Raw genomic sequence first — 23674 nt, forward strand, 5'->3', positions numbered from 1 at the left:
GGGGGGGGAAGTTATAGGTAGACAGAGAAAGAGAGAAAGAGAGGAAGGAGGAAAAGGGAAAGATAGTAACAGTGAGAGAGAGACAGTGAGAGGGAGAGCCGCGCGGTTCTGCTATCAGCCGTAGCTAGGATATGCCTAACTATTCTATTTCCATGCGGCTGCCGGACGTTTCGCCGTAGATAATGTTGGCCAGGATGGTTAGATTGTTGGATGCGATTGATAAGAACCGAAAATGCCCTCCGCCACTGAATCGGATTGTAACAAACGCGCGTAGAGCGTGCCGGCCGTATAAGAACCGTCAGTTCCTCGTTCCTATTAATTATTCATTCAGCCGCGGATGTAAGTGGTGCTTCGTAAGCGTAACTTTTCCTACAAAAATACGTAATTGCTAAAACATATGTCGTAAATGTCAGTGAGGTAGCTCATTACTTATACATTCCTCGAATAGATATACATAATTTCCGCTTGTGAGTGGATTACTACAGGATAAAAATACGCAAACTTGTTACATTAACAGTTTATAAATACAAATTAATGATATATGAATCAGATTTATAGAGGTGTAGCTATAAAATTATTCAAAAATCTTTTAAGATGTTAAGATTGCAAACAACTAGAATCTCCTGAACAAATTCTGTGTTTATTAAGAAATGAAATGACATTAATATATGACAAGAGAAGAGATTTCCTTTCCGAGTTAGGCGAAAGAAACAACGATAAAATAGTTAGAAGGGAGACCAAAGAGCGGTTTGAATGAAGTCGAGAGATAGTAGAGGGGTTTGAGAATTCGAGAGCTCGCAAATTAGCCGCAGGATTGGCCTCATAATCCTTGAGGGATGCTACGGTCGGCGACGCGGCTTCCATCTTCTTGTCTTACTCTCATTTCTCCCTCTTTCTTTCTCAGTTTTCTTTCTCTTACTATTTCTTTCTCTTTTCATCGAGGGTAGCTGATGAGGTCACATAAACGAACCCTGCTTTCCCCTTCTTATTCTTTAATCCTACCCCTCCCTGCACTCGCGCGGCTATACTAAAAATTACGAGTAGCGAAGAAGAGAACGACCGGCTGAAGACCAACGATTGAAAGTAATGAGCCGTAGAAGGAAAATCACCAAGGGGTAGGCCGTATTCTCCGCTCTGCGAGTAATCCGATAGTCGGATAATTAATCCCGTTAATTTATCGGCACTGACTCTCGACGATGCGTTCGTGCGTGTGAAGAAAGAACAACGCAAACGCAAACATTTTTTCTGATTTGCAACAAATAAAGTACAGATTACGTCGTTGTAATTAGTTAAAGTAGAACGTCCAAAATAAACAAATTTAAAAACATTTTTAGATATACTCGTATTTACTTATATTTAAATTCTAAAATGTTTGAAGAACATATTGCATCAAATAGAGTTTTAATTTTTTCGCGACAGAAGGAAAAAAAAGTTAGCACGGAATTTTTATATATCTTAAAAACCGAAAGCATAATAATAGAGCCACTATCGATCTTAATTACATGAAAGCTTAAAAGGATAGAAATCACAGTAGTGATATTACTGTGATTTCGGACTCAGCGACGACGCTTTAATTGATCTACTGCCGAATGTTACACGATTGAACTGGGGGTATTAAGCCTCGGAGAGTGGAGGACGCTTAGCGATCATTGGTCAAGATCTATCGCGAGAGTAAAGCCCAAGAAGAGGAGATCATACCACTTAGCTCGCCCGACGCGAGAGCTTCTTTCGCGACCGTAAATAAAAGAGATCCTTGTAATGGCCTTTGGCGAAGATCCTTCTACCATCCACCTCTCTCGCTCGTTCCGTCAGTGAGCGATCCTCACCCCAGTTATTAAGCCCTGGAGGCAACCACCCTGGCGTATCAGAAGCTCGTAGGCCCGAACGGTCGGTCCAGCCAGCAGCCGCAGTTAATTCCTTAACCCTTATAGACTTCGAGAAAATTTAGGGACCCCCGGTGATGTGGAAATAGTGGTAGGGATGTGCCCGCGTATATAAACCGAGGGGAGGGAGGGAGGGTAGGGGATGGAGAGCGAGCGATAGTCTTGGAGAGAAACCGTGAGCCGAACCAGGAATACCAGGTGCTCCTGGGATCTTGGCGGCATCTTACGCCCGGACGATACATAATTTATGTCGCGCTCCAGTGGGCTTAAGACAGCATTAAGATCGACCGAGCACCAACATCTCCGCCACATCCGCCCCCTCCCCCTTCGTCTCCGTGCGGGATCTACCGGTGCCCTGCATCCGCATGACCGTTATTTGCACGTGGTAAGAAAGCGCTTACGCGGAGGCCCCGGCGATTAGCTCGCTTCACAAGCGGATAGATCACCGGATGGGTTGGGGTTTGTTGGCGAACATGAATGTGTTGTGCGGGATAGGAGAATACAACAAGGGGGAAGAGCGCTATAGACCAATAAAAAAAAATCGTGAGATTTGGGATAAAAAGACTCCTTTTGAAACTTGAAGTATAATCTGTTGCGTTGTTATGTGATTTAATTTAATTTAATTTTTACTTTTTCAAATATTACATTGTATATTTTTCTTAAACATTCTTTTTGCCTTGTAAATAGCATAGAAAGTTTTAAAAGTACTTTTAAATCTTTTTAAGCATTATTCATAATTTAGAGATAAATAATACATTTTATATTTTTTATAAGAAACATTGATATGTGAATTACAGATATTATGTGACGAAATATTAAAATTTAATTTTCATCCACGTCTGCTTGAAATAAAATATCGAGCAAATTTCGATTCGAACGAGACACATCCGTGTCCAGTATGGATCGCAAGGGGATGAAGATCAATGTCACATGTGTACCGAGGCTTTCGATAAATTCGGGGACACTGATTAGTTCTTCTTTTACGAGGATCAAGAGAAAATGCCATGTGGCTTAAGTTTCGTTCCTAAAGGAGATCAGGATTCGAACGTAGGGGTTGTTGATACGATACCGATGGCTTTTAGCCTTTTCATGGTTGGCCAAACAGAATCCTTCAATCCGCTGTACACGCGCGCGCGTCTTTTTGATCCAGCGCTCGTATCCTCCGCACGGAAGCCGCGACTTGAAGCTAACCGTGGAAGGATCAGGATATTGCGCACATATTTCCTCGCCGGCTGACTCCGGGCGATCTTTCTTACCCCCCCGTGTTTATTTATTGCCGGGTTTAACGTTACACGTGTAATATCTGAATATATTTTCGCGAAGCCCATGAAGACGACATTACCCTTTTAAAGCTCAAGTTGACGACCAACTACGTTTTTATCAATAAGAATTTCGCTTAGATATCAGTGGCCAAAGTCTCTGTAATATTTGTAACATTTATATAATCCCCTTAATTAGCTTTTTACCCAAATTAATACAAAAACGTCCCTTTAGTTCTTTTATTATTTTTTAATCACATGATAAGATCTAGATTAAAAACATATTTTGGATATTCTTCTTTTTCAACGGTATTAATTAAGATTTAATGTTACAGACATGCTTCGATGAAATAGCTTTTTGAAATTGAGACCTCTTTGCATTTTTTTCTTGCGATACTTTTTTCTTTTTAAAGTTTACAGATATCAGAGTTAATTTTTTATATTTGAAAATTTAAATACATCATTACGTCTAGAAATTTATTCAACAATCCTCTTCTTAAATTTCAATAAAAAGTACTTCCTGGCAACCGATTATCGTGTAATCGTAAGGACAGCGGTATCAACGCGGTTTAGGTTTCTTTCACGGTCCAGACGGCCGGATAATCAGCAGTCGGGCATCTCCAGGGCGTCCCACGGGAAGAGAGCAAAAAGCCGAAGAAAGGAGGAGAGAAAAAATAATTGAAAATTTTCGGACGGTCAGACCGGGGGTGGGGCGGTGGTTACACCAGCGGCCGAGGACGTCTTGGCTGGGCAACTCGCGATAAAGCAAAGAGCCCGTGCTAAATACTTACATAAATCTGTATTGCCTTGCGCAGCAAGGAGAGGAGCTTATATTACACCCACGTAGACACACACGTTGATCGAACGCGCACGCAAACGCGCCTTCACGATATAACCCGCGTCGAGCTTCGTTTCCTCTCGAGAAGGAAATGATGTCTTCTGTCCGGTTTGATCGAAAATAGTTTATCCTTCTAAATATCATGCTTTTTATAATAAATTGCTTCAAATGCAACAATTTATTAAAAGGACAATATAACATAAAAATAGAAGATTCAAAGCAAATGAGTGAAGAGGATCATATTTAGTCAAGATGGATCTTAGTGCTTAATAATATTTTGTGTGAATTTTTACAATTTTCAATTCAAGCAAGCTGTATGTCAATTATTTGTCGGTCCTAAAACAATCTTAGGCTAAAACTGGAGTACGTAAATAACAAATTAAATTAAAAGATGTAATGCACTAATGAGGGCTCACTTCAGCGCGCTTATTAATACTCATAAGTAACTATTATTTAAATATATATAATTTGTGTATGTAATTAGTCATATTTAAACCTTTATATTTTATAAATTATTGCTTAAAATAAAAATTAATAAACAACTTTTTTATTTAATTCTTCGAAAACTTTCTTGCTATAGTATTTTGAATTTTTAGATAATTCTTATATATAATTAACGACCTCGTTACAGAATATATATATAACACATGCTAACAAACATTTGACTAATTTTCCGTTACTTTTATTATCTTTTTTTCCGGTGTTGTGCAAAATTACGAGAGAAAACGAAACATATGTTGTCTGAGTACGTTTTTGCGTCAATCGATCGAATTGAATCGATAATAGTTAATGCTATGCATTTAATGTCGAATACACAACGGCACTGGAAATGCGAAGATTCATGTGTAATATACAGCAAGCCATAAATATCGAAACACAGAGCCGTCGACGGCGTCTGCCACGGCACGGAGGGTGGGCGGTATAGAGGTAGTAAGGGTGTCTCACGGGGGAGACTCAATTGATAAACGGATAAAAGCGAAGCCACTGTGGTTTCGTATCACGCGGAGACGACGTTGCTTTTCATCCGTGCGTTTGACCCAATTAAAGCTCGCGTGGCGGTAGTTAAAACCGATATCGAGAACTCGTTTATGAAAACCGTCACTAAATCACTCATGACCTAGCATAATTTAGTCTTATAATGAGAGGGATTCGCGGAAGTGCTTGAGAGCATTATGAAATAAAATTAAGCAACGCTTATTGGTGAAGTACATATCGATATAATTATACACGTGTATATATAGCACAGGTTTCCGGCTTTTTTTTTAAAGGTTTCAATATTTATATTATCAGTTCAATAAATTAATTAATTATATTTGCATTCCCTAAACTGACTTCAATGCTATTATAATTTATGTAATCATCGACTGTTTACTATTTTTCACACGGAGAAAATTTTATATTTAAAATTACTATAATGTTGTAGAAGCTGCGAATTAGTATGACAATTGTAAGTTTAAACGCTATAGTTATTTTTTTAAAAACAATAACGTTTTACACTTTTTCATAGTAAACATTTTTATTACAAAATCAAAACTTATTGAATAAAAGTTAATATTGTAAAAATAAGTAAAAAATATATACCTAGCAAATTTGTTTTTGCGTACCATAGTAAAAATTAACTGTTTTCATGTTAGAATATGGTTTAAGCACTGGCTTTTAACAAAAATTACCTTATTTATGTGATAAAAATTAGTATTACCATAGTAAAAGTTATGTCGGAATCATGTTGTGATAGTCCATCGAAAATACAAGACGTAATAAAGTGTAATTTAAAATTGTATTAAAACTTAATATAAAATTTTCTCCATGCAGTAATAATTGAGTCACTTTTAGAGCATATAAACATTTGGAGATTGAAAAAAATATATATTCGGTAGCATTTTTTTTTGTATTTTTCCTCAAAATCCTACTCAATTAAATTATTTCAAATGCAGTTTACAGCTTTAATTGCCGTCAAATTACACTCGTCTATAAGGACGGCAAAATCGCGAGCCTAGAGACGGAGTGATCCTGAAAACGAGAAAAACGAAGGAAGCGGAGTGCGGAGGACCAAGTAGCGTAAGAAAGGAAGCATCCAAGGAGAAGGGACGAAGGGGTCGGTTCGCAGGTCTTCGCAGAATCCGCGGGTGCCGGAGCAATAAATCTGGCGGGTATATCTGAGCTCATGAATGTTATTAAGATACAACCCCCCGCGAGCTGAACGCGCGCGCGGGGGCGTGTACGTTACCGACGTAGGGAGATATAGGCAGTGCCGAAGAAGCCGAGGAGCTTCTTGCGGTGAGAACCTGCTGGAGCCAGCCGCAGCTAGGAGAGAACGTCGCCGAAGGGGCGAAGAGGATGGCCGGAGTGAGAAGAAGAAGAGAAAAGAGAGAGGCAACCCGGAGAAACGGTTATGAAGAAATACCGCCACCGGTAATCCCATCATAGATCACCGCCTCTGGTGGCCGCCACTGTGCCTTTAGCTCGTTTCTTCGTCTTCTTCCTCCTTCGACTCGTTCTCCCTCGTACTCCTCCTCTTCGGTTGCGGCTTCCTTCTTCTTACTTGCCGTCCACCGTGTCTTAATGCCGCGGACTTAACGTTTAACGAACATTCGCGATCAACGTTATGTGGAAAATCAATGCGTCAAAGATCGCGTGGGTTAATGTCACCGTGAAACTAGATCGCGACGAAAGTGATAAATCAAGAGAGAAATATTATAAGAGGATAATCGATCTTAAACTCGCGTGTTACTTCGGTAAGTCTAATCGCCTTTGAAAAGAAGTCAAAGGTGAACGCTGATATAACAAAAGAATCTTTATAAATAAAAGAAAATAAGGAAATGGAAAACTAAAGATGAAGATGCAGACACTATGTTTCTATCTTATAACTTTTTATTTTAAATTTCTATTGATTATTGCAGTAGCAATATTTTATATTGTAAGCAAATGATTAATATTCGAATACGGTTCAATTTTGTTATATTCTATTCTGCTGTTAAATAGTTAAAGTACAGTGTTGTTGGTAGAATTTATTATTCCCCTCTGATTACTCGACACTAATTCTTTATGACTAATTCCAATATATCAATAAATTAGCAAATCAAATAAGTGACAATAATTTGTTGAACTAGGTTTTCTTTCCTTTTATGGAAGAAAGCTTTGAAAATATCCAGGTTTGGTGCGTCTGATTGCGGTGTCGCGAGGTCAGTTTGAAAGGAGATAATCGCGCTGAAGTACAAACTTCGCATATATCTTTCACTTCACTAAGTCTAGAGTTTCTCTCTTACTGATTTCCTTAATAATTTATCATCGTAAGTTAGTCGCGTAAACGAGCACGGATCTGCGTTTCGCAGTCAGCGCAGTTTAACGTTTCCAGCGTAGGGGCAAAAAGATTAGGATCTTATCATCTCAAGACCGTTGCACGGACGACCCGTAGTCTAAGGATTATTTCAAATTTTATTTAACTCGCGTCGCCTCGGGAAAATGCAAAGTTAAAAAATTACTAGTCGTTTACCAAAGAAAGATTTAACGTTGTCTTGAAACTGTTGGACTCATAAGCGCGCTCACTCTCTCGCCAATTAATTAATTGAGCTTTGCAGTACGAAATGGACCGCGGTCCTCGAACATCAAAGCAAAGCTTTCGGTCTTTCACCCATCCCCAGCTGTCTGTCAAAGTGTCCTGCTTGCCAATTAATAAAGGACCTATATATTTGTCCATCAGTTCCTGACGTCTTATCCCGTAATAGTAAGTAAATATAGAGATCCCGCGATACGTCGCACATGAATGAATCAATTTGTGCTGCTGTGGTAGTAATAATGTCTACGTAACTTACAAATATTTATATAAGAACAAAAATGTATGCGTGTATAATAAAAGATCCAATCGTTCCATTTAAAACAAATATTTAAATAATAAGTAATTTCTTTCAATTTTTATAATAGAATATAGTTTTGTTGTGTATTTTTTAATTACAGTATTAAATAGTTAATAAATTATCGTTGTAAGATTAATTTTTTTCATTCGCTAAGAAATAGATGAACAATACGTACTAAAAGAAAAAAATAATTAACATCAAGCCTTTGTTTTTATTAATTCTGCCCATTCAGGATAACTGTACTGTCAATTTGAACATTTTCAGATAATGATTATATTATCTTTTTAAAAATCGATATAATTTTTCGCGATTTCTCATGAAAGCGTCGCGAGAGGACCAACATCCGGATTTCTTTTAGAGAATTGACTATACGCGGAGTCGGAGCATCGTCGTCCCGACGAAGATAACGCGGGGGTTGTATACAACGTATACGTAGTAAGCCTGAAGGGTGGTTTATGTATCGCAGGGCAAGATATCCGATGATTTAGCTGCGGTCTCGAGGCTCCGCCAAGAGAGTCTTCTTATCTCGCGGGTGCCCGCAGTAACCGCGGTGTAATCTTTTATTAATTCGGCGACTTACGAAATTTATCGCGGCTTTTGTTTACCGCGGCGCCGCGCCATCTTAAATCTCTCACTTCGTTGCCCACCGGTCCTCCTTCTTTGCATTATCTGACCGTACCTCTTGTTGCTGCAACTAGCAGAGATTGTGTCCTTTGGCGATGTCTTATAAGAAAATCTGAGACGCACGGAACATTTAGCAATTTGTCAAGATACGTGAGAAAATACAGATATGAATAAAATGTTTCTGAATTTAAAATCTAAAAGTAGACATATTTGATGTATTTAAATGTGTAATCTTTGAATATATTGTATTTCAATGATATAAAACAAATTATATAAATTGTACATATATAAATGTATTTTAGGTATCTACATATTTTTCTGAACAAAATCAAAATCTCACTTCGTTCTACCTCGCAAATTTTTTCTATTTTCTCTCATATCTTCATCTTTCCTCATTCAATAATTTTGTCTAAATTTTAACGAGGTATCAGACATATATAACGCTTCAAGCCCAGCAACGCCGTAAAAATTATTCCAGTCCGTAACGATCGGCGCTATTACAACGTCCGGAAATACACGCACACACGTCCACGATCCGTGGGACTCCGCCGAAGTACACAATTCCGGCTATACGCGCGATTCCTTATAACGGTGTCGGAATGGCGCTATATTATTATTAGAGTCCCTTAAGTCTAAGAGCCTTAAATCTGCGATAAGTTATGGGCACCCCTTTGCCCTCTCCACCACGCGGGGAACCTGCCAGCCACCACCTCCACCCGCCACGTTCCACACCTTATACCATTTCCCTGTAATATCTTAGTCTACGACGGCGCCTCTTCGGCCTTTATCTCGCATACATTACACACCCCCGAGAGCGGACCAGGAGCGGCTAGGAACGACCGAGGGTGGGAAAAGCTGCAGCTCCGAAGGGGGCGGAAGGATAATTGAAAATAACTGCCGCCTGCGAGAAGCCGGAGTCTAATCCCTTCTATTCTAACTAAGATAAACCTAGGGGATCATCTTGCGATTTTCCGTTGTTGCGATGTATATGAATGCAAACTCTCGGCAAATCTGGCAAAGTGCATGTTGAGATGACGCAGCCGTGTGTTCATGGCTTTTTGTCTTTACATCTGTTTTCTATTATCTATCCATTGCGTAATGATTATCATTATTGTACTAATCGTTATTGTTAGTTATATTGTTATATTATATAATTTAGCAACAATCTTTGAGAGAGAATTAAGCCGAAAAATATCTTATTGATTTTTGAAGTAAAAATAAAACTACTGAGGTTATTACATTATTTAGCGACAAGCAACGAATTCCTTAATTTACATTGATACGATATGACGATGTGTAAGCTTACCACAAATGAAGACGGTAGGAGAAAGTTAGAAGAAAGTTCAAGAGATTTGCAAATCCCAACCGTGTAATTACCATAAGATGAATGAGCGTTTTAATTTGCATCTATAACTTAACCCACCTGCCGTCGATAAATAAAGGGAGCAGAAATTCTTGTCCGTCCATAAAGATTTATCGCAATCTGACAATTAACAATATTTCAATTAACTTTATTGATTGATATCTCTTCATTCAAATTAAAAAGCTGTTACATATAATAAAAATTGAATGTGAAATTTCTTATCTTATCTCGTCATAAAATTGCTTAACATTCTGTACAATATATTTGCATTATCTGAACACTTTGTAAGTAATTTTGCTTAACACAAAAGCGGACTTTACTTTGAGTAAGATTGACTGAAATCTCGTTAAATTCTTTACTCGGTGACGGGCCAAGCTCCGTTTTATCTGAGGAAGAACTTGAAGTCCTGCTCGGAACGGGGTTTATAGGTAGAGATGGATCAAAGTTTTTAAGTCTTCCTGAACTGGCGAGACTTGGCGTAATTCAAGCCTCGCTGCGCCGTACTTCTCGAACATCCTGTTACATCAAGAAATCAACCACAATATAATTAGAAATAACAAATATCTTTCGCGGCGCATCAAAATCTCCAGATAATATCTATACCAAATGTGACAATACGGAACCCTTTTAATAAATTGTTTTCTCGTTTCCAAAAAATTGATCAATTAAGAAACTATTTAACGAACTTCTTTCTTTACTTTTAAAATAAAGCAGGATACTTAAAACATAAAAATACAAAAAAATTATGAAAAATTTAATTCAGTAAATGTATTAAATAAATTACTTATAAATAATTAGTAGACAGATTTTTAAAACAATTTTAGATATTAATAAATAATATTAAAGAAGTTACAGTAAAGTAAATCGTTCTAAGTGACTAAATGACGGAAATTATCCGTAAACTTATCACGATAGTCGAGCAAAACGTTAAGAGGCATTTATCTCAGGCGCCATCGTTTCTCGTAATACAACTCGCGGTCTTGTTGACGGGAGCTTATCGCGTTTCTTTTCCGTCTCGGCCATAAAGAAGACACCTTCTGTCAAATGTTACGAGTGTGAGGATCGCCGGGTGCGTAACACGCGCCGCAATGGTGAGAAAATGTCCATTAAGGCGCAGAAGTAAAGATTACATTTGTAACATTTTGCCGGTCTCGTCGGCGTAGCACGGGGGTTGAGATGGAGGGGAACACAGGCCGCTTATCGTAGCAATAAAAGGCATCGCGCAAGATTGGCATGTTGCCCGTCGTACGGCATCGCCATCTCTTTGCTCTCTTTAGGCGCGCAACGCGCGGATGTTGGCCTGTACGTTTTCAGATAGCGAACGATCCGCGCTCGTGAACGTGAAATATACTCATCCGCGAGCAACTTTCGACGCTGCTGTGCCGACAATGAGACACTCATCAGGGGTAAGCGAAAGATGGACGTCGTAGAAAGCATAGTAATGCATATCTGATATGTATTTTCTGTCTTAACAAAATAATTATTAATTTTGTAACTGGAGAATTTTTTAGAATAATTTTTGAAACTTTTAAAATAACTTTAAAATCTCTTTAAAAAATAACTTTAAAGTATTATTTTCGTAATTAATTCATTTCAAATTCAATAACTGATAGAAATAGAAGAATCGAAATAAAATAATGTTACAAAAATGATTTTTAATATTTAACGATCAAAAAAATTTTGATTAATTAATTGTTCTATATTATAGAAATATTTGTTTTTTTACACATAAAAATGATACAAAATTATATAGTAATCCTCATGTATGACGTATATAAAAAAAACTCTATTAAACGAAAAAGCATTAAACATTGCGCAAAAGATGTAATCGAATATGGTTAATCCTGTTGCAGTACTTCGCATACCACCCCTTCTTAATCGAGCACAAATTTCCTCCCTTATCCACGATACATTTTCTTCCCTCACAATCCTTAGTCGTTGACGGGAACAATCCCGTGTATTAGATGAGTGACTCACAATCCGTGTATTTATCGACAAACTTAACAGTGAATTCGAATGCGAATTCATCTGAGGGCGAAGAACCGCTCCTCTGTGAGAGGCAACGTGAATGAGGGAAGACATCAATGCGTCGAAGAGAGAGTAAGAAAAGGAAAGTAAAAAAGAGTTTATTATATTTTGTGGAAATGTTTTCTACGTATTTAAAAGCAATTCACACACTAAGAAAAATGATCTGATTGAATTAATTCTGATGAAAAATGGATGAATCCGAATTTTTTAGTTCTACTAGAATTCTAGTTGAATAAGTAATATCAATATAATTATTCTAGTAAAAGTAAGAAATCTAGTAGTTTTATCGTATCACACACAACCAGAATTTTGATTATCTCAATTAGAATTCTAAGAAATTCTAAAAAAATTCTGATTCGTCTATTTTCAACCGGACAATTTTTTCAGTGCACTTTAGTAAATGAATACGATTATTAAGTAAACACAAAGATAAACAATTATACCTATATATCAAAGAATTTTAATTGATTGACAATTCTGGATATGTTTAAGTACTTGATAACTAAATATTATGCGGCTTAAAAATACGAACTACTTTAGATTTAACAACATTAAATAACGTTGAGAGAAATATAAGATACAAAAATAATACAAAAATCATTTCTAATATTCAATGATGAGAGAGATATGTTGATTAGTTAATTTCTATTTTTATATTACAGAGATATTTATTCTTTTATACATAAAAGATGCAAAATTATGAATATTAAGAACAATATAAAGGCAAGAAACAGTAAATGATAAAGGAAGAGAGGAGAGGCAGGGGGCAACAGAGGACGGTGGAATCGGGAGGCGATTAGACAATACGACGGAAACACTGAGGATGCTGAGGTCTAGCGAGGACGAGTCCTTCTCTTTCGGGGTTTGGGAGCGCCGACAGATGTGCGAGCGAGCGCACTGTACACACACATACACACACACCCACACACACCCACACACCCACACACGTAGTTACATCGTTGCGCGCGGGGTCGTGCATCTCATCCTCAGGGGGTGTCGTGCCTGAATGTCCCTGATCTTGTTAAGGACGCAGTGAACCACAAATAGCCGACATCCATTCAAATATCAGCGAGAAATCCAGCTACTTAAGCTACTTCCACATCGCGCAGCCGTCAACCAACAACCCGCTTAAACGACAACTCGATAAATGTCTGCCGTGGGATCGCGCTGATTTTCAACGTAAAACGTACCGGTCGTGTCGACGTAGTCGGGTTTATTATAAGAACGAACATGTAACGCGCGGTATATTTTGTCGCTAATTATTCGAAATCATCAGCTTTATATATAGAAAACCTTTTGAACAAGTTAGCATTTAATCATGCTTATCAAGTCTAAATACGTGGCGTCATAAAGGTCTGACTATTTACAGGCGCCAATCTGAGTTCCAACATACTACTCTCTGTGGAACATTTAAAAGCAAAAAGTTGTCAATGGTTATTCTTGATCAATCCTTCCCGATGTTCAGACAGGCAAATATTATAAATTTACAGTAATCCCATGTATTTTTCTTATAAATAACAACTAATAATTAGTACGTCAGTAATATAAAATAAAAATATTGATTCGATCCACTTTTAGACATTGCATAGGACATCGAGAATGCTTAATCATAATATTTCTTCAATGGCTGAGTGATTTTCGAACTCTAATTTGTCTCGACGCGATATTAGAAATGAGTTTAATATGATCCCGTACGGCTTTATTTCTCTGTAAAACATACGCACATGTTCTCCAATGCGGAAAAACCGCGGGATTTGATTTAGGGACACGCCAAAGCAATTACGAATGCACGTTTCATGAGATGTCTTCTCGCGCGCGACCCCTTACGAAGCATAAAAGGTGGCGGAGAGGGCTCGTCAAGAGGGGTAGAGTTTGGCTTTGTGCGGGATCGCGGCGGCGTTGAAGCCGACAAAAGATAAGCTGTTATTTATAACCCGGCTTAAGGACTGCCGCGAAAGGTCGGGATGAGTTTAGGGAAAATAAAATCATTTCGAAATCGCAAATCCGCGCGCATGATGCTCCACATGTCCTCGTCCGCCTGAATAGAATAATGTGTAAAAGGATATTTTGTACGAATCATTATCTTTTAATGCGTGAATGCAATAAACGCGTACAACATATTCTTAACTTTACTAATAATAAAATACTGTTCTCTAGTTTACGTTAAAAAAAAAAATTATTTTTTTAAGCCTGGAGACACGTAACAGCTAAAAAATTGAAAAATGATTTAATTTCAGTAATTATTTATTTACCATCAAACTCATTACGTCCTTAGGAAGAGATGCAAACATTAATATTTAATTCTATACTCTGTACAGATTATACACACAATCTCATTATATATTTTTTTTTTTCACTTCAGTTAATGTTAATTTGTTAAATTTTTTCAATGCATCAAATCCGTTTGTATTTTTTTCGTTCTCTCAAACCCTTATATCGTTCGCTGCTTCCAGCGACTTCGCTATCAGCGAATCAGTCATATTTCGATCATCGACGCGGCTCCACTTCAATCAGTACGATTCGCTAATGTTGATTTGTTTCAATACATCGAAAGATTTAAATTGAATTCATTAATTTTTTTTTTTTCGGTTTTTTCAACCCTTCGTTCGTCGCTTCGAGCGACTTCGGTGTACCAGCGAGCCATATTCTGGTCATCGACGCGGCCATCGATACCACCGTCCTCTATATACGTGTCGCGCACGGGTGTGCACCGCGAAGCAACAAAGTTCATTCCGCCGTTCTCGCTTCTCCCTAAAAACGTGCCCCACCAGCTATCCGTTCACCCACTCAACCACCCTTTTCGTTCGCTCCGAGCCATCGGAGCGTAGTCCGAAGATCCGAGCGCAGACGGCGGAGATACCTAAAGATCCGTCTTCGACGTTACGCCGCTGCCGGCGGTTGGGGGTGGCGGACAGGGGCGTCGCCAGTGGAACGCCGTCGCCGGTGGCGGGGGTGGCGGAGACGCGGGGGACCGTGTGGGGGTCGAAGCTTCGAGTCTGCAGAGCCGTGCAGCCTCCCTCCTCATCTGACGGGGGGGTGGATGGTTGGGTGGTGTAGCACCGGCTCCTCGAACTGATCAATACCTGAAACACCGCGAGGTATCGTCCCGCTATTTCCGGTGTCCCAGCGCGGCCGGAAATGAAGGCGTTAAAAATATACTCCAGATAGCACGCGCCGGTATTATATCCTCTCCGGTACAGGTGCCCTCAATAGTGACGGAGAGACCGATCTGCCGACGAAACGTCTCGAGGACGATGGAGGAACATCGACCGGGATAAGTTACACTACTCTATTCGGAATGACAGGGGTAAAAAGGAGTTGAAGTAAGTAAACGACTTTAATCATTTTATCGAATGCGAAGATTATAGGGAAAACAGATAACTATTATTCTTCTCTAGTTCTCGTGTAAAAAGATAGTTCCGATACTTTACGAGAAACGAATCTTTTTCTGACCAAAATTGAAGCTCTGAAGTAATTTCGCAATGCAGCAAAGGAAACGTCATTACGTTTCGTCTTTGGCTCTGTTAAGTTGATTTCTATAATTTCTATTTCTTTATTTGGTCTTTTAATGTTCCTTACAGAATTCAATACTAAAAGGTAATGATTAATTACTTATTTTGAATATTAAAAACACTATCGTTTAGTGCTTTTAATACTCAAAATCAGTAATTTTCAGTGTCACATTGTAAAGGATGTATTGACATTTTCAATGTGCAACTATCTTAATGTATAGTCATAACTATGCTACGTATTATTGATATAAAGCTGTACTATTTAGTCGTTGATTGTTTCTTAAAATTATTTTATTTATTTTACTGATTACAAGCTTGTGACCAATCAGATGATCGTTATTGGAGCGTACTGTACATTCGCGCAGGCGAAGGTTCTTTATCTGCGAAGGCCTGGCCTGATCGACTTTTAATTATAGCTATCTGCTACCTAGTTTGTTGGTGTTCGGCGCACAAGGGTGAGCGCAAGGAATCGACGCGCCGAGATGATCGATCCTGAAGCCATTCTCGTGGCTGGAATCTTCATTTCGCGGCGGTTACTGCACCTAACACGAATTCGATATTGCGTGAATATTCACAACCACTATCACGAATCCAATTATATAGATTAAAGAGCAAGGTACAATCAAAGAAGAGCTCGGTATTCTGTTGTGAAATATGTAATTACGAGAAATCGATGTGGAGAATCGATATAGAGAATCGATTTTCAATTACCATATTTATATGACTATTAGATAATTCAATTATCATTAGGTCATGACTATTCTCTGTTATTCTATTTAACCATAATATCAAATAATTAAGCAGTCATTATATATCGTGAAAACTATATTACTTTCCTGACGAATAAGTGTAACAAATTGACTCAAATGATACCACGTGTCAGAAAGCTTGATCTCCTGAAAAATTCTGATCTATAAAAAACTTAATAAGGCAAATTATATTATTTTCTCGCTAAAACACGATACTTCTTTTTATGATACCATAAAGTCGCACATAAAGGAGGGTTGCTCACAAAAAATTGCGGATATCTGTTGAACCAAAGGGCGTGACCATGAGTGCAACGGTGAAACTCCGGATTTGCGAAATCGCGAAGGGGTTGGTTTAGTATCAACAGGTAGAGCTCGTCCTCTTCCCCACCGCGGATAAGCCCAGGGCTAAGCGCCGGCGCTAGCTAAACCTCTCGCACCCTCCCGAGGGTGTGACCTGCCCTCGCCATTGGCTCGACCGGACGTGTGAAAAAGAGAACGAGTCTGTCCTGCGCGGATAAGGTCTTTTTAAATCCCTCTCTTTGAGGGGTGGAGCCTTAGACCAAGTCTTTCTCACCGCAATCCGTGCAAATAATCACGAGTCACTTGCTTCTTCTACATAAATACGCGGCTGAGGTATCTAGGTGGTCCTTAACTCGTGTCATTAATATTAACTCCTTTAGACGTATTTTTATTCAATCGCATTACGTATACGTCGAAATTCTTCACATTATACTATAGTCTTATATTTCTACATTGAAATGTCTTCATCATTAATTTATTTCCTACTAGACAGTTTATTATGTTCCTTATTAATTGTAATAAAGATTTCATTCGAAAATCTTAGCATCTTTCCAAATTATTAGAAATATTATTTTTTTCTGACAAATTTCTTTTCCCGAATATCTAAACCATGAATTTAATGCAACTGAAAATTTGGATTCTTGAAAAAGTAAGAATCTTAAGATCATTCTTTTCTATTAATATAAAAGCTTGCAGTCCATGAAAAAACTATCATTAGCAATCTGTGCTTTACTTAGTAATCATGTATACACGGAGAAATACTCGTAATAAAAAATATAAATATAAATGCGATAAATGTGATAATGAATTCCATTTGATCTAATTTCTATATTGGAAACAGCGAAAAGGAGAAACCGCACGATCTTGTCGGATCAAAAAAAAAAAAAATGATGGAGAAAGATCGTAATGCGGCGACAGCATCGCGAGGGGAGGAAAATATCCGCATGGGTCAGCCGAGAGAGGCTTAGACCACTGAGATGCCCGCTTCAATATCGGCTTTCGGGATACTTGAGATATTTATCTAATGTCTTACATTTTCCACGGCACTGCCCATTCAGATTTCCATTCATGTCTCCTTCGCGGAAAACCTGTTTCTCCGGATCTCGACAGAGCGACCTATGTCAGAGCTCGTTAAAATATCCACGTCTCAATAATTTAGCGATGCTAATACTATAGCAAAAAATTGATGATGTTAAAGCTCGAACGAGTTGCAGACGCACGCAGAAATTTGATCGAAATCAGCGTCTTTTAATTAATCAATGAATGTACATTATAAGCATGACATGATTAATATTAAACTGCCATTGAAATTGCTGATTGAACAATAAATACATATAAAACATAGATTTAAACGGTAAATGAAGTAGTTCTCGACGAGACCGACTCAAATCGTTGTCGATATGAGCAGAATAGATTAATATCTCGGATGCCATTCATCCTGCCGCGGACAAACCATCGCACAATTACAAGTATATTCACCTCTCTATCTTTATCCGATTCTCCTTTTTTTATTCCTTTTGCACGTAACATAACGCACTCAACACCTCGACACGGCGGTTATCTTAGAGAGATATCGTGCGACGTACCCTGCGTTACTTATCAAAGATAGCTACTAACTCTCAGTGCTCTTAGCACGGTTCGGAGAACCAGTACGCTCGGTCATCGATTCGGAGCGGCATAATTTTCGGTGAGCGATCTTATTCTCTCGTATAACTTCTCCCGTACGTAACAAAGATTTCGACGTTGGCAATGTGCAATCGGGAGGCTGTAAATGTCATTTCGGAGGCAAATTGAATTGCAAGAATGTGGGCTATACGCGACTATTCGACCTGACTCGCGGTGATGAAAAAGAAACATGGAGGAACGATCAATGAGACATCGCGGCGTGTTTCTTGCACTACTGATCACGTGGCTAACAATTCTGTCAATTACGAGGTGCCAAAGCATATGTCCTGACAGGTGTATGTGCCGCCTTAGGCAATTACCCAGAACTATCGAGTGTTCGAAGCAGGGAATATTGATATTTCCCGAAAATATTAGTAATGTGGTGAGTATATGTATATGCGATGAGTAATACTTCCTTTGTTAGCGGTTTTTTTATTATAAATTTCATTGTAAGATAACAATTTATTGCAGCTTATCGTGTAAAAAATAAAATAAAATAAAATAAAATAGTACAGTAATATATCAATAAAAATATATACACGATGACAATCATGAAGAAGATATGATCAAGATAATTAAACTACTATCAATTCAGACAAATATATTCTTCTAGACGATGAGTCTAATAAATCATTTAATTAATAATTAAAATTAATTTGTTCTGTAATAGGTCGAGCATCTGGATTTGTCGAGTAATCGTATAAGTGAGATCACCGACGAAGTCAATCAGCTGATTGATCTACAGTACCTGAATCTGGCCAAGAATCAGCTCAAATCCTTGCCGAATAATATCGAAGAATTAAAAAAGCTTCGTAGACTAGATCTATCAGACAACCTCATCGCAAATACAGCAGATATTGCTTCCATTAGCCAGTTACCATCCTTGGCAGTTCTATACATCTCAAGGAATCTATTACCTGACTTGAAAGGGCTAACCAGCGAAGTGCTTCAGGCAGTGGATGCCGGCCATTGCCGTGTGTACCAAGATAGTTATAAGTGTTATTAAAAATATTTATTATAATGATTTATTATAATGATTAAAGAATTCTTTAAAGGTGATTTTTAAAAAGATATCTACTAAAATATCATATTTGTTTATAATAGCGTGGATATTATAATAACAGTTAATATCAATTTGAAAAAGAAACGTATTTACGGACACATTTTAATTTAGTAATATATATTTAATGATACGGAGATTTATCCTTTTTGCGTAGAAATATATAGAAAAAATTCTTAAGATTCAATAATATGCACGTATGTATTAAACAAATAAAAATTTTATTTGTTTTAGTTATAAAAGTATTCGGCAATGAATCCTTGAATGGACTGTCGGCGCTGAATACTCTAAGTCTTGCAGGAAATCCGCTGAAAAGTATTCAAACACCTGTCAGCGAGACGTTGCGATGGTTGGACATGTCTGACTGCGCTCTAAATTATCTGAATCCAAACACTTTCGTTGGATTTCCAGAATTAGAGGACCTACGACTGGTCAATAATCCTACATTAGTGTACAGCACTCGGTAATGAAACCTTATTTGATTATAATTTTAATTTTATATCTAAATTAATCATCGAAAAGAATCGCTTAATAGATTTAATAGCGCTTACTGAATAAAAACTTTAATGGGAATTTTGCAAATAATATAATACATTACTCGTTCGTAGATATTCGACCCTAGAGCACTTAAAGCTAAAAAAACTAGACGTATCGAGATGTAATCTTGACCGACCCGGTCTTCATGGTTTGCCGTCATTAACGCAGGCTCGACTCTCTCACAACACAATTCGTTTACTGCCAGATCGTATTTTCGTCAAAAACAGGCAGCTGATGCACTTGTACCTGAATTCGAATAACTTGGCGCTGTTAAATGCTAGCACATTTGAAGGTTTGCTAAAGCTTCAAGTACTGGATCTGTCTGCAAACAATCTTGGAGAAATTCACAAGCTAGCGTTCAGGGATAACATCGATCTCAGACTTCTGAATCTTTCCTACAATTCTCTGTACCGATTCCCATATCTGTCGTCTTTTGTTACGACATTGGATTTATCCTTCAATCTAATTAATCACTTTAGGGCGAATTCTCTAGAAAACCTATCCAGAATAAAAATTCTGAATTTGAAAGACAATCATCTGCAGTCGTTACCGCGCGGCTTAAATTCGGAGACATTAAGAATACTAGATGTGCAGAGAAACAGGCTCGTCGAGTTATACAATGACAGCTTTGCTAAATTACCATTATTGCAAAAAATCGACTTATCAGGTATATATAATACTTTGAGTCATTTACGAGAAAACAATTTCAAGAAGATATTTGATAAAATTTAATTGTTAATGATAGGATATTAACTTTTAGAGAATGAAAATCTAATTTCAAAATTACAGCTTTTTCTTAAGAGAATAATATGTTATAATTTATTATTTAATCGTGTTTCTTACCTCAAAATATGTTTCAGTGCTATTCTAATTTTTTCATTTTGTAAAAGTTAAAGAAAAAGGGCCAAATTTTCTAATTATATAAATTTTTTAATTAAAAATCTAATTAATCGTTGAAATTTATCGATAATACATGGTTTCTGAATTTAATCCGAGAATTATTATATTTGAATATAATTGTATTTTTGAAATTGATTTCTTTCTGCATTTTTATTTTGTGTAGATCTTGAATCTTTTGCGCTTACGTTTTATGTAATTAATCAATTACTTTGTAGGAAATCGCTTGACAGAGGCGATGGATCCTGACATATTTCAAAACAATCTACATTTGGTCACAGTCCATTTAGAGGATAATCCATGGAGATGCGACTGTATGCAACTCTATGACACTTTCGAGTACTTAACGGAGCCTTCGCCCAAAACTGTGAGATCGACTTTGATCTGTCAAAGTCCGGCAAACTTTTCCGGCTATTCGTGGGAAGCCGCATGTTTCAATGAATGGAACACTAACTTGTATTATCCTAAAGACAGAACTTGGGGAATGGTAATGATCAGCTTGCTCATTCTAGTCGTTTTGTGTGGCAGCGTGATATCGATTAAGCACACCCTGAAGATAAAGAGAAGAGTCCTTGAGCAGAGACGGCAAATGGAATTAGCAGAAGAGAGAGAACGATTACGACGTTTGCAAAGGAGGTAAAGATGCTTTCGGATTACTAATTGTTAAGTTTTCTGTGTATATATGCAAAATATATCTAAAAATATTTCACTTTGCCTCGCTCAAGTAAAATCAATACGCGCGGCATGTCATCAATGAACACACAATGACCTTCATTTTTATGACGTACAATAAGCAAAATGAATGTTTGAGTAATTTAATATTCGCGTTATGTTTACAATATTTTTCAACGTAATTAAAATGAATAATTAAGAAAATGTAAGCTAAGGAAAGTGGACACACCTACCTGCAACAGATAAGACAGATATCTGTCTCTAGAACTAGTAGGTTTACATTACAATTTCGCAAGCTGGTACATTATTCATCTCTTTGAAAGTGATCTCTCAGAGAGTGCGTTACTTATACCGACGTATAATTATATGTTTTTAATTTAGCAGAATTTTTAATAAATATAAACCACAGAATTTTTCTAATTATCAATCTTCAAATTAATTAAATGTATTATAGAATAAATGTGTACTCTACAAGAGAATTTTCATAATTAATCTTTCATCATTTAAATTACGCTACAGATAATATACCATTTCTAGCTATACAATAGCGCAATGAAATCAAACAAAAACTCTTATTTCATCGTACTTTCAGGAACCAGCGTTTGGAGGAAGAAATAGAGGCATTGGAGGCTCCAGAGGAAATCAGAATTAATCCTTTAGAATTAGTCGGTCCACCTAGCTATGAGGAAGCAGTCCAGATGCAAAGACTAGTTCATTCCATGGATGCTTTAAACGAGATTTCCATCGAAACTGGCACTTTGCGTTCCATAAATTCTATGGATAATCTACGGACAAAGAAAAGGCGTACGAGGAGACCTCGAAAACGGACTCAGAGCGAAGATGATCTACTGAGACGGGAAGAACGCCGGCAGGAACGAATCAGAAGAGAGAGGAATAATTCCAGTGGTAACATATGTGACACGAGTCAACTGCATAATACGAATCCTAGAACTTCCTCGGCGCGCAGAGCCAGGAGGCATAGCATTGTGGACGAGACTCTCGAGTCCAGCAGTAGCAAGGACAGGCCAAGGCCGCAGACGCCTACCTCGAAGAAGAGAAAGAGAAGACATGTGTTTAGAAACGAGCATGTGACCGACGATGAAGATTCCGACGTCCAGGTAATGAATTCGAACCGTTCCATTGTCATCAAGGAACTCAAACGAGAGCCCAAGAGTGGCTACAGAGAATCGTTTGTGGAACGCGAGTCTTAAATTATTTCCATTTGTGAATTGTTTCAAAACATATAATAAAATTTTCTTGGTGTTTTAATAAAAGTTTAATAAAAATCTAAGAAAAAAAAGAGCAATGTAGATTTTTAATATTCTCTTCTCGCGTTTATAAATCGGCTGGAAGCACAATTAATATTATATTGTACACCTTGCGGAATATGGGACTTTGTAATTTAAAAACTTATTCTTGTGATACAAAAGTCGTCTTTCTACCAAATCAACGCTAAATCAACTGGGTGGATACGGATCCATGATAACACATGTTAGTTTGCGCGATAATGTTACGGCGTTTTATCTTGTCAAACCGGTTTTTTCCCTTGTGTTAAATACACATATTGCCTAAGGAAGATTAGTAATCAAGGAAATGACAAATGAGTCGGCTGGCCAATAGAGCAAAAGTACAAGCGTCTTCTTGGAACACTGTCTCGTCTATAGAGATTCTAGCTATAATAACGTCAGATTACTGGTTTGAATGTAACGAAGACACGTCGATCTCGAATTACGGTAATTTCTTGTCAATCTAAAAAGAATTAAGATACTTCAAGATTATAGTTATGAACTAATCATTCGTCATATTAATATATCATTTACGAAAATAAGAGGCGGTAAACGCTAATATTTATAAATTGTAAATAATTGAATCATTAAATATCTGATACAAATTCAGTAATATCCCAGCAATCATTACATTGCGTAGTGGGCGTTTTACTTTTACTGCGCTTTTATCGACTATATTTTGTGTGGATTTGGTTATTTCTTAAGAAAGGATATAAAAATATTTAAGACTTGTAAATTTTCATTTAGTTTACACGATCTAAATTTATAAACAGATATTAATGTAATATTTATACGTACATGTGAAGGACATTGACATGAAAAGTTATGAAATATATTTTATATTTCTTCTTTACTTATACTTCATTTTATGCGAATATTGATAGTCAACGTGATTTATGTCGCTTTCTTTAAACGCAAAGTGTCATCAAGTAATAATTATGTAACAGATGAATATATATAAAATCACGCGTAATGTTGGTGACGTGTTCGAGAATATGAGAACAAAGCGAGGCCAAAGATTATCCATGACGCACGATTAAAGTACATGATGGATCAACAAAATAACACTCTCTTTTATTGATCAAAGGCTGAACATATAAATAAAGTCTTTACTGAGCTCCTTACTTTATCGCTAAGTTAAATCTGA

At 37.4% G+C, this 23674-nt stretch overlaps 1 protein-coding gene across 1 annotated transcript; it reads left to right on the forward strand.

The window, feature by feature from the left end:
* Nucleotides 1-18047: 18047 nt before the first annotated feature.
* LOC108755034 (insulin-like growth factor-binding protein complex acid labile subunit) lies at nucleotides 18048-22494 on the forward strand. The gene is made up of 6 exons (XM_018497750.1): nucleotides 18048-18457; nucleotides 18746-19049; nucleotides 19370-19598; nucleotides 19744-20339; nucleotides 20788-21205; nucleotides 21834-22494. The coding sequence occupies exons 1-6, from the start codon at nucleotides 18266-18268 to the stop codon at nucleotides 22450-22452; spliced, it is 2358 nt and encodes a 785-aa protein (XP_018353252.1). The 5' UTR covers nucleotides 18048-18265; the 3' UTR covers nucleotides 22453-22494.
* The last annotated feature ends 1180 nt before the right edge of the window (nucleotides 22495-23674 follow it).

The sequence above is a fragment of the Trachymyrmex septentrionalis genome, unplaced genomic scaffold (assembly GCF_001594115.1).
Source record: "Trachymyrmex septentrionalis isolate Tsep2-gDNA-1 unplaced genomic scaffold, Tsep1.0 scaffold121, whole genome shotgun sequence".
Lineage (NCBI taxonomy): Eukaryota > Metazoa > Arthropoda > Insecta > Hymenoptera > Formicidae > Trachymyrmex > Trachymyrmex septentrionalis.